Genomic DNA, 12,740 nt, shown 5'->3' with positions numbered 1-12,740 from the left:
CATCACTCAGTGGTTTCAGTATGACGTATGGGCCAGTGTATCGAGACAGAAACTTCGTGCACAGCCCCTTTTTCCGCACAGGTGTCCAAAGCCAAACAAAGTCCCTAGGAGCATATGTGACGAGTACATGTCGAGCGTCATAACGAGTCTTGGCACGATCTTGAGAGGAGAGAGTCCTGAGGCGGGCCAGTCGACGCGCTTCTTCGGCACGACATAAGTCTGGCCAAATGAGTAGTCATCATGTGGCGACCATGCAGGGAAGGATGTTGTCGATAAAGCTTTGGGAGTTGCGAGCATAGAGAAGAAAGAAAGGCGCATAGCCGGTGACTTCGTGCTTGGCAGTATTGTAAGCGTACGTAACAAATGTTAAGATTGAATCCCCGTTTTTGTGATTGGTGGAGGCATACATGGCAAGCATGATGGTCAGTGTACGATTCGTGCGCTCAGTGAGTCCGTTTGTTTGCGGATGGTAAGGGGTCGAATGCTGGTAATCAGATCCACAAAGACGTAGTAGTTCTTCAACAACGTCCGCAGTAAACTGCCGTCCACGATCACTAATCACAACGCGTGGAGCACCATGGCGGAGAATGACGGAGTACAGCAGGAACGGTGAAACGTCTGCTCCCGTAGCCGAAGCGAGCGCCGCCGTCTCAGTGTACTGGGTCAAATAGTCCACACACACATTAATCCAGCGACGACCGGAAGTAGACTTGGGGAAGGGACCTAGCAAGTCGACACCAACTTTTTCAAATGGCACGGTCGGCGGTTTACCTGGCTGCAAGGCACCCGCAGGAGGCGTCGTTGGCTACTCATGGCAATGGCAAACGGCACAGCTGGAAACGTACTGCTTCACCGTCTTCCAGAGCTTGGGCTAATAGAAACGCTGGCGCAGTCGGTGAAGTGTCCGGGCAAAGCCAAGGTGGCCTGACGTGATGTCATCGTGCGTGGCGTGAATTTTCATAGGCCTCAACGGCTGAGGAACCACGAGCAGAAGTGGAGCGCCTTCTGCAGAATAATTCGTCTTATACAATAAATCTTCAAAAATAATGAAAGGTGAGCCACGTGCCGGTGACCGCGCGGCGTCAAGAATAGCTCGAATAGAAAGGTCATTCTGTTGCTCACGCTTGAAGGCGGTGGCACCAGGAAGCTCTGAGGAGATGGCAAGGAGGTATTCATCTAAGTCATCGTCCTTATCTCGCGTGCTTGCTGACGGAAGGCGAGATGAACAGCCAGCATCGGTGTGACAGCGACCACTCTTGTAAGTGATAGAAAAGTCGTATTCTTGAAGCCGTAATGACCACCGAGCTAATCGGCTAGATGGATCGCGTAGTCCAACCAACCAGCAAAGAGAATAGTGGTCTGCCAATATCGTGAAGCAGCGGCCGTACAAGTATGGTCGAAACTTGTAGATGGCGAAGACTACCGCGAGGCATCCCATTTCTGTTACGGTGTAATTCCGCTCAGCCTTGGTAAGAGTACGGCTTGCATATGCGATGACTTATTGGCGTCAGCTATGTATCGGTACGAGTACAGCTCCAACACCCAGACCACTAGCATCGGTGTGAAGCTCATTTGGGGCCTCAGGGTCAAAGTGGCGCAAACTTGGAACTGAGGTGAGCAGAAATTTTAATTGACGGAATGCAGACTCACATTCAGCAGTTCATCTAAACGGTGAGTCCTTGTGAAGGAGTGACGTGAGTGGATCAGCTAGGCGTGCAAAGTCCTTAATGAAACGGCGAAAGTACGAACATAGTCCCAGGAAGCTGCAGAGGTCTTTCACCGTCTTCAGCTGGTTGAAGCCACGAACGGCCTCAAGCTTCCGGGGGTCAGGGCGGATGCCTTCTTTGTCGACGAGGAAACCCAAAACAAGCGTTTGACGTTCGCCAAAGTGGCACTTTTCGGAGTTTAGTATCAGTCCAGCTCGCCGTATGCAGTCAAGCACAACTTCGTGTCGTTGGTTGTGCTCGTGAAATGTCTTGCCGTAAATGACAATGTCGTCCAGGTAACACATACAGATTTCCCATCGAAGTCCCCACAGGATGGTGTCCATGAATCGCTCGAATGTCGCCGGAGCATTACACAAACCGAAAGGCATTACGTTAAACTCGAAGAGTCCATCCGGCGTTACGAAGGCATTCTTCTCCTTGTCTGGCGGGTGCATCGGTATTTGCCAGTAGCCTGAGCGCAGATCGACAGAGGAGAAGTACGAGGCAGAATGTAAACAGTCAATGGCGTCATCTATACGTGGCAGAGGATACACATCCTTCTTCGTTACTGCGTTTCGGCGTCTGTAATCGACGCAGAATCGCCACGAATCGTCTTCTTGATGAATATGACTGGAGCCACCCAGGGACTATTGCACTCCTGGATGACGCCTTTCTGTAGCATGTCTGTAACTTGCTCGGCGATCACTTTGCGCTCGGCAGGAGAGACGTGGTACGGTTTCTGTCGTATTGGCGACGCTGTTCCAGTATTGATGCGGTGGTGTACGCGGGAGTGCGGCGGTGACCGCAGACGCTCTTGAGCAAAGTCAAACACTGGCGCATAGCGGGCAAGGAACTCTTGGAGCGCTTGTTGGTGGGAAGATGGGAGCGGTTTATTAATCATGCTCCTAAATTTTGAAGAGTGGTCACTGAGTGGCGACCTTGCGTCCATAGAAATAGCAACCGTACGAATGCTCGCAACACTATCTTCTTCAAAGCGTGCTACCTTCAGTCTGGCAGCCAAAACAACTGACTCGGAGGACACATTCACCGTCCAAGCGTGAGCACAACCTTCTATGACTTCCATCAATGACCGAGGGACAAGTGCATTCTTCTTTAGAGTGTAGGCTCCCTCCCTACCTCGCCAGTGTTTGCTCCGACGCCTGGACTACTGTCTACTATTATGTTCCTGTTTCCTGTAGTGTAATAACTCGTCGGCAGCCAACTACGGCTGTACAGACGCAACAATTGACGACGAGTAAGACTCTGGACTCACCGGCACTTCACTGAAGGAACAACATGGCGACGCCGTACTTTGGTCGCCTACACGAATTCAGTGGTAGTTCCGGCTCATGAATATCCTGGTATGGGAGGCTTCCATTCTTTTTCGAAGCTAACGACATTTCGGGCGCAACCAAGAAACGTGCTCATCTGCTCACGTTGTGCGGGGAACAGACTTACAACATTGTGTGCGCTCTCGTTCAACCCAAGCAGCCCAGCCTGGTGAGCTACGAGGACGTCCTCGAGATGCTCACTGCTTATTTTGATCCACGACCTTGTGAAGTCTTCAGCAGAGCACGCTTCCAACGACGTGACCAACTGCACGGCGAAACGGTAAGTGATTACGTGACAGCGCAAGAAACTAGCAGCTGATTGTAATTTTGGAACCAGCACAGACATGGCTGCGAATCCGACAATGCTGCCTATTGACGTAATGTGGTGGGATCGTTTCGTTTGTGGTCTCCGGGACGAGCAGGTCCAGCAATGGTTGTTCGCAGAAAATGACTTGACGTTCAAGAAAACGTTTGACTTTGCACTGGGAGCTGAAAACGCCGTTGAAGATAAAAAAAACGTGAAGGCGGAATTCAAAGACTTTCACGAAGCCAGTACGAGCATCTTCAAGACAGAAAATCAAGGTAGTTGTAATACTTATGCCCCAAAGAAAAATCAACGCTGTTGGCATTGTGACGCGCAGAATAGTGCGGACATTTGCAAGTTTCAGACAGCTTCCTGCAACTACTGCAAGAAACGCGGAAACATTGAAAAAGTGTGCATAAAGAAGCGGAAAGAAGCAAGAACTAAGAGGAACAACAATATCGAAAATCCACGACAAGGAATTTCGCCAACTCGCCAAACCTCACCCACCAACACCCACCGCACTAACACTACACGCATCATATCTACGGCCGAGCAGTGGAAGACTTTGCTGCTCAGTTTGGACCCAGAAGAGCAGCTGTGGGCCGTCCGGATGGCCAAGGGCACCGCCAGAAAGCAAGTACTGGCCACCGTCTGGGGAAGGGGGTACTGGGAGTTGGTCTCCCAAACTCCGCCACCCCCGGACCTCATCATGGACAAAATAAAGTTTTATCTCTCTCTCAGCAATATCGTCCAAGTGATTCCGGTCTACAGCCAACATACTAGCGTAGAAACTGTAAAAAGTCACAGGCCTGCGCGGCGCATGCAGCACAGTCACAGCGTAAGTTGGCTGAGCGGCGCAAGAGTAGCTCCAATTTCAGCACCACGCACAACAAGGTCTTCGCGGCAAAGTGTCTTCGCCTCAATTTTGACGAAAAAGATCTGAACTGTTCGGCCGGTGTCGACGGCGAGCTGCGGCTTGTAATGCTCTCTGCACAACAGTCTGCTGAGCCCGATGATGCCTGGTGGTAGCCGCACACGTAGCTCTACAATTCGCTTCTTCAGCAGCGGTTCGTACCTTGCGAGGAGACGCCATAACGTGTACCGAAGAGGTACCCAGAATACGTGGCGCACACGTAACATCGGGATAGCGCTGATTGCGCGCCTCGTCTGAATCGCATCTCGTCACACGCGGCGGTTGCAGGCACGTTAACTAGATGGCGCCATCATACTGGCGGAGACTCGGGTCGCCTGCGCCTGCGCGCCTGCGTATAGGGCACGTATAAAGGATTTTTTTTTCTGCCAGGTAGCAATCGTTTGTGTGGCTCCATGGTAAAGTATCCGACTCCCACGCAGCGGGCCTGGGTTCGATCCCGGTGGAGAGCGGGTACTTTTCTTCGCATTTCCGTCGACAGCGGTTACAGGGCGGCGGCAGTATCATCGCGACCAGAAACGGTTATTGGAATGAGCCCATAACAGATTACGCTGTAAAAAAAAATAACCCGAACCAATTAAATCGTACAACTCTATACCATAGCATGCAGCAACACTCGAAAACATTACTCGCAGTGCGAAACTCGAAGGACCGCTCAGCGGCGTTCAATTGAACATTAATGCTTTCGCATTCACAACACATAAGAAGTGCTTAGGTATCCTGGGTTTTCTATTATTATTATTTTTACTGCTATGCAAACGGACTCGTTGTTATCATTGTACTGTGACTCTATAGATCTCTTTCTTTTATTTTCATTTCGATAAAAAAATAACAAACTTTGCTAGGAACAGTTTCCTGGCGCGGTAGCGACTCCGTCTACATTGGCGACTTTGGCGACTTTGTCACGCTTGTGACAAAGGCTTGTGTTCTCTGGCGCTGTTTTACTGCGGATATGAACCAACTGGCCCAAAAATACGTCTTGACCAATTTTGAAAAGTGCCTCAAACAACATATGTACGATGTCAAAACAAAAAACTAAAAAAGAGTGCCGCACGACTAGTCGCGGACTTTGACGCACTGCTTTAAGGCTTGGAAGATACTTTTACGTAGCACGTATTGAGCAAAAGAAAGCTGCATCGGCCATTTTTCCGGATGGTCTAGAATTTTGCAAGTGACTCTTTTGCTCTGAATAATATCATTTATTGATGACAGTTATTTAATTATAACTAAATATGCATTTAGGCGAAATACAAAAAAGTAGTCTGACTTGCCCGAAGGGAAGGCAACCTCCAACGCCTAGGATCTGTCCAGCTACGGGGCACTTGCATATTTTTAAATGTTCGCACTAGTTACCTGGGACACATGGTAGATGTTTATGTGCCAGCTAATTACTGTGCCGAAGAAACGACGCCGACCGTGGAGAGACAAAATATCTTTTTTTTTGCATTTATTAGCTGGCTTGAGGCTGCTCAATGGGCACTTCAGCAGACGCTGGAGTTGCAGTGGGTAGTAGAAGACCCAGCAGGCTCAGACCTTCCTTGATTCCATGACCCACCAGGTTCAGTCCTTCCTTTATTCCAGCGTCGACGACCTCTATAATATTGTTGAAGAGGTCTGCGATGAAACCGGTCACTGGTCCCAGCTGACTACTTGCGCCTGCTGGGGCAGCAGCTGCAGTGCAAACACAGTTATTTGTAGCCAAAAAAAAAAACATGACATTTTATTTGTGCTATCAAAGGGATATCGGGGACATTTGTGACCGAAAGAATCAATCTCGCGATACATGATTAGCGCAAGCTAAAGCTCGGAGTATAATTGCATTACACGTCGAATCGGTTTATGAATGTAATTAACCAGTTGAGGGAAAAACAGTCTATAGGCACGCAGAAGCATGCTTTCTCAATCAGAATGCACATTTTACTCATGTGCGTGAAATTTTATAGAACGTGAAATGGTAACCACTACACAACATGCGTGTGGTAAAGCGTTCTTCGGGAATATTTGGATAATAGCTGGAGATGTTCCAGCAGGGAAACTGCCTGTTTAATCGCTTACGTTCCTTTCTTTTTTTTGCAAAGTGCTCCAGGTTGCTTTTGTCCAGGGTCTATTCGTCTACTGCACGACCAAAAATTCTGTTTGCTTGTTTCTTTGCGTGTAGCTAAAGATACAAATACGCTAACAGAAAGCCACCTGCAGCAGCAAGCCGCGTTATGATGCGAAGGCCCATGGCGAGAATATAGCACATGACCATCGCTCGTGGCTCGGAGCCAGCCGAGTTACTATAGGTAATGCCCGCTTCGATGCGAGAGCGTAGTGGACAGCGCTTCAAAAACAACCCCCCCCCCCCCCCGTCTGGTAACAAGAGGTGCTGTTTTGTCACACCTTAATATCTACTCATCATCATATTCATAGACAGAAAAAGATTGGATGAAATTTCCTGCCTTGGGGGGGGGGGGGGGGGCTATACAAAGCATGGGTGGTATTTGGCAATGAACCAATGGGTGCAGCACTCACTGCTGTCGTTGCTCATAGAGAAGATTGACAGCTGTTCTAGCTTAGCATAAAATACATCTCAAAGCATGAAATACATCTTAAGCATGAAAACATCTGTCTGGTCTTTGCAGTGACGGCGCTCAGGTGGCCTGTGGCCACGGTCGACCGTGCGCAACATTTAGTGGTGCCGCTAATGTCTCGCCTGCAGAAATAACGCTTGAACCCATTCGCTCCCTGGCAGGGAAATATTGAGCCGCCAGTTCCCCTTGCGCCCGGTCGCAAGATACACGACGGAAGACATTGCGTTTGCTCTCAGCCGTGCGTTCGCTCTCCATGAAAGGGCGCGTCCCTCGCGCGCTTTCACTCGCACATACAGCACACAGCGCGCGGCGACGATTTTATCACTCTTGGACTTTATATGGAACCTCACTGCGACGACGACGCCGGCGGCAGAAATCCGCTTGGATGGTCCATATAATTGCTATCGCAATAATAAAATAGTGGCGATCGGTATTTCCGAAGGGTCCAATGGCCTTTAGTACTGCCCTCTTACTTGAACCGCGCTTCACTGCACCACCGTCGCCCAAGATCTACAACCATGTTAATGGTTTCCTGATATGATTGTGGACACAGAAGCGACAAGCTCCAGACGAAAAAGAAATTTCACTTTAACGGAACAATGTGTTGCAGTCTTGATTGCGAAGTACACAACCCAGGGACTTAAGCTCCACATTCGGATCAGGCACCTCGGTGGTGCCTATGATGACGTCACGTTCGTTTTCGCCAATCAGAGCCCCTTATCCATCCCGCGGCGTCCCCCGCAGCCCCTACTGCTCGTTTTCGCTTAATTAAAGCGACTTGCGGTGTTCTATAGACCTGATAAATAGCGATTATGGTATTCAAGGGCTGAATAACTATTATAACTCGCTGTAAGCGCACTTCTTTTTAAAGTGCTTCAGCTTCCCTTAATCAAGTTATCGAAAGCGTAACATGCAGGCAACATTCAAACGGGTGGATCATATGCCAGCAGCGTTTTAAGGCGAAAGCCTTTTATAGTGGCTCGTACTCGCGGCGTCCGACCGTGCGTCCGCGCCCTGGAACGGTGCCAGCTGTGGTCTCTCCCCCTCACACTCTCTCAGCAATCACGTGATGGCACAGTGGCGCATAGCAACACTTGCGCCGTCACCTCAGGCCCTGGAAGGGTGCCAACTGTGGTCTCTCCCACTCCCTCATCAATCACGTGATGACACAGCGGCGGCGTCCGACCGTCCGTCCGTCCGTCCGTGCCCTGGAACGGTGCCAACTGTGGCCTCTCCCCCTCACACCCTCTCAGCAATCGCATGAAGGCACAGCGTCGCATAGCAACAGTTGCGCCGCCACAGCTGTGGCCTCTCTCCCTTACACTCTCTCAGCAATCACGCGATCGCACAGCGGCGGCGTCCGACCGTCCGTGCAGTGGAACGGTGTCAGCTGTGGCCTCTCCACCTCACACCCTCTCGGCAATCACGTGAAGGCACAGCGGCGCATAGCAACAGTTGCGCCGCCACAGCTGTGGCCTCTCCCGCTTAAACTCTCTCAGCAATCACGTGATGGCACAGCAGCGTGCGCGGCAACGCTCCTTCGTCAGACGTCTCGTTGCAGCAGTCGAGTTAGTCGGGTGGCTCCCAAGCGGCCCGGTGATGATTCCACGGCAAGAGGTTCGGAGAAGCACCCCAAGAACGTGGATTCCCCCTATACCAGACGTGGCATAGTTCCAGACATGGCATAGTGCCAAACATGGCATAGTCAGTCGAATGGCCACAGGCTTTCGCCGAACACACTTTGGAATTTAGTGCCCTTCAAATTTTAAAGTATGCGGTTTAACTTGAGAAACTGAAATTCACAATGCGACGGCTTGAAAGAAGCAGCTACCCTGTAAATTTTGAGATTGTTCTGCGAAGTCCCACAAGTCTGCCTTCTTTCGCATTAAACCAAAAATCAAAGCTTTCAGAGGACGTGCTAACCTTACCGGACAACGAAATCAGGCGCCAAATTTCAACTTGATTGTAATGGGGTTCATGTTATGAGCCATTTTCTGGTGAAGCTTAACATGTCGAGTTTAACTGCAGCCTTTACCGTTACTTACATATATAAGCCTCTTCAATACTTTGTACCCCTGTTTTACGAACCGCGCAGAATGTTTGCGTGCATGCTGTCTTAAAAGAACGAAATAAGGCGCCAGGATAAATTTTCTTGGAAATAGAAGCCGCGTTATGGCTGACTAATTTGTAAAGTCATCGCGATTTTGCAGTTAATTACATGCCAAGGTTATAAAGGCATTACATACGCACCTTGTGACAGCTTCCTGCGAGAACATGTTACACTCAGTTTACTTGCCATAGAGGGGGCCATTTTATTGGTCATATGTGGGCAAAGTTTAAAATCTGTGGCTTGTTGCCTTGCACTAGAACATTATTACAACTGCTCGAAAAAAAATGGCTTCAGTTGAGATTGGGCTATAATGCACCAGGAACGCAGATCTTTTTTTTTATTTTATTACATGTTTCATTTCGGCTGTTATTTATTTTAGTGTAGTGTCCTACATTGCTCTGTTGCGTTAGGGTGATTCAATGAAAGATCAAAAGGCGTACAAAAATTGATATTTCAGATTTCATAGAATATTTTATATTTTATGCGCATATCGTCCACTTTACGCATGCTTCAGACTAAGTCCTATCCCAACCTGGCCCTTTTCATTCGATCACTCCAGAGGCTTTTAGCTCTACTTGCCCCGACTGTGCGGCTGTTAGCAATCTAGAACACATGCTCTGGCGATGCCCCTCGTTACAGGGGCCCAATCGCATCACGGAAGAATGGAGCTCTGCCATCCAGAGCTCAGAACTGTCACGACAAACTTGGGCTGTCCAGAGAGCCCACGATGCGGCGGTTAGGCTCGGCCTACCCGTCCCCACGTGGGAGCGGCCCGCAGCTCTGCCCTAGGGCAGGGCTTCTCAGGACCTATTTAATAAAGTTCTTTGTCTGTCTGCGCATATCACTTGTTAGCACGAAGGCAAACTTCGTTTGTTTACTAATTAGGTAGTTTAGGAGAAAGAAAATGTCGAATTTCTTCAGTGTAAAGGCGCCATTTTTATGCACTGGGCTTTCTCGCAAATGCACCGTGATATAAAATACAAAAAATACGGCTACCAAGAACGCGCTTTGTTGCGTGAAACGTAAACATAAAGAAGACTAAGGTACCGTGGTTTGAGGTCTCTGGGCAAAACGGCAATATTTATGACAACTTTCAATATATGCGGCACCTTTTAAAGGTTGGTAGTTTACGAAATTCTTGTCTCGTAGGCTTCCAATTGCCCGGCACTGCCTAGTGGTTTACCTCGCGCCGGAGAACTGCTTCTTTTCAGGCAGCAGTCTGGCTTTGCCCCCATGTTAGCGTACTAGAAAAGTGCCAGGCTTACACAAGACGTCGAGCAGAAGCGAGTAAGGTGTTTAAACTAACGACGACGTACATACATGGCGCTTAGAAAAGCGGCCACACCTGCCCCGACTGCAAACAACTAGTACGACACATCGCCAAGCACCTGGGGCCAGATTCACAAAGCTTTTCTTTCGTAAGTGCTATTTGCCATTATCAAGCAGCCTTAGATAATAATACGTCTTGCATCCGGATTGGCTGAAATTCTTTTTTACGAACAATTCCAACGTAAGAAGTTTTTGTGAATTCGGGCGCTCATCCGTGAATGTCCGGCACAGCGGTGGTGCGGAGAAACCACCTTCGCCAGAAAGACATGCCGGGCTACGTGGAGTGAATCTGACCGGTGGGCGGTCTCGGGGGACCGCCACGCCTCCCTGGAGTGCTCCTGTGACTTTTGTGAGGAATTCGTGGATTTACACAACTGTGTAGACCCTCCTCCTCGCATAGTGCCTTCCACGTACGTCACACTTTTTCGTTATCCTCATTACTCGCATTGGACAAAAGCGACATCCAACAAACAAAACATCTATTCAATCAATGAAACAATTTCCTAGACCAGTGCATGCATCTTTTGAAACCTGATGGGGTGTAAGAGCTTACTTTTTCAGAAATTTTGCTCAATATTGCTGCTCAAGAACAAATATAATTTTTTACAAATTGCCTCAACTTTTCAGTCTAAACAAAAGTGGCGCCTACATCAAAACACAAAAAACTACCTTTCGTTTTCCGAAAAATCTCCTAAACAGCTGTTCAGACACTGAAAAGTGAACATAAAAAATCAGGTTGCATTAACTGCTTTGCAACGACCGTATAGGTGGTCGAAATCAGAGCTTCGCCAGGATGCCGTGATGTGCGAAGAAAAAGATACATCGGGATAAAAAAAAACGTCGATAAGCCTCTGACTTGTCAAAACGTGACCGTTATTGCAAGAGAAAGGCCGTTTTGGTAAATTAGAACTAGTTGCGCAATGCCTTCTGCCCTAAACTAAAGCACCGAGCCTTCTCCTTGACCGTCGTTCGCGCCTTCATGTTGTTCCCGCTTTCGGGTAAGGCTGTTGTATGTGTATTTTGTTTTCAACGTATTGGTATACTGTAACCCGCCGTGGTTGCTCAGTGGCTATGGTGTTCGGCTGCTGAGCACGAGGTCGCGGGATCGAATCCCGGCCACGGCGGCTGCATTTCGATGGGGGCGAAATGCGAAAACACCCGTGTACTTAGATTTAGGCGCTCGTTAAAAAAACCCTGGTGGTCCAAATTTCCGGAGTCGCCCACTACGGCGTGCCTCATAATCAGAACTGGTTTTGGCACGTAAAACCTCATTTTTTTTTTTAATAGGTATAGTGTAGTAGAATGGGGAGTGGGTCTACAAGAGGCAGAGGCAGACGAAGCAAGTGAAGCAAAAGAAAAAAAAAACTGTCAGCCCTTCCACTGGGGTGGAGATGGAAGACCAGCGAAGCTATACTATGGTGGGAATTACGTATTTCCAATTATGACTATTAAGATCTGATGGTGTAATTAGTTATTTCAACTATTAAAGAATGAGAAATATACAGGGTGTTTCAGGCGAACACTTTCAAAATTCTTAAAGGTTGCCTGTGGCAAATAGCACAATTCTAGTTCTTCTAGTTCATGAGCTGGTCTACTCGAAGAGGCGGACATTACTTGCACAAGAAATTGAAATGCATAATCCATAGGTAACAGAAATTCACTAATTAAGTTTTTAACTAATTACCTAATGGCCATATTGCAATTTACAAATTGTAGCCGTGGAGTTCGCAAGGCGGATCCACTTGGAACGAATTCTCGGTATGACACCAGTTTCGAGATGGATCGATGGATGGGATAACTTTATTGCAAGCTCCTGCGGGCTACGGGGCGCAAGGCCCCATAGAGCGGGCTACTCCCACGTTGGGACCGGGAGTTTAGCTCCCTGGCCGCATCGTGGGCTCTCTGGACGGCCCTGAGCTGTTCTGCCAGGTCTGTGCTGCGTAGTGCTTCTTGTAGCCTGGCGGAGTCTTGATTCTTGTTTGCGTGGGTCCGACCACACGGCCAAAGCAAGTGATGTACGTCTAGTACTCTAAGGCAATTTTCGCAATATGATGTTGTGTATAGCTCAGGCATGTAGTGATGCAGTCTATTCTGCGTGGGGTACGTGTTGGTTTGAAGCATTCTGAAGGTGATGGCTTGAGGCCTGGTCAGCTTATTGTGAGGTGTGCTGTATATTCTGCGGTCTAGAAAAAAGTGCATTGTGACCTCGTTGTATGTGGAGGGAGGGTCCCGATTCTCGCGGGGATGGTCACGACCAGAATAGGTGGCGTCGCGGAGGGTTAGGTCTCGCGCGCTCCTGTGAGCCATCTCGTTGAGATTGGGAGGGGCGTCCTCGATCTCTCCGAGGTGTGCCGGGAACCAGCAGATGGTGTGATGCTGCAGCGGTGTGGATGTGTTGATTATTTGTAGTGCTTGTCCTGCAACGGCGCCTTTCTGAAAGGCTTCGACGGCCGAGC

General features: G+C 48.9%; 1 protein-coding gene across 1 annotated transcript in view; it reads right to left on the bottom strand.

Moving 5' to 3' along the window:
- Positions 1-5,715: 5,715 nt before the first annotated feature.
- The window catches only part of LOC125943877 (uncharacterized), a 35,956-nt gene continuing 28,931 nt past the window's right edge, over positions 5,716-12,740 (bottom strand). The window contains exon 2 of the mRNA XM_049663436.1: positions 5,716-5,943. Within this exon, the coding sequence (XP_049519393.1) occupies positions 5,723-5,943 (221 nt within the window). The 3' untranslated portion in view covers positions 5,716-5,722. The remainder of the gene's footprint in view (positions 5,944-12,740) is intronic.

Source organism: Dermacentor silvarum, chromosome 3 (genome assembly GCF_013339745.2).
Source record: "Dermacentor silvarum isolate Dsil-2018 chromosome 3, BIME_Dsil_1.4, whole genome shotgun sequence".
In the NCBI taxonomy this organism is placed as follows: Eukaryota; Metazoa; Arthropoda; class Arachnida; order Ixodida; family Ixodidae; genus Dermacentor; species Dermacentor silvarum.
Note: the sequence above shows the minus strand (reverse complement) of the source record. Positions and strands in the feature narration are given on the sequence as shown.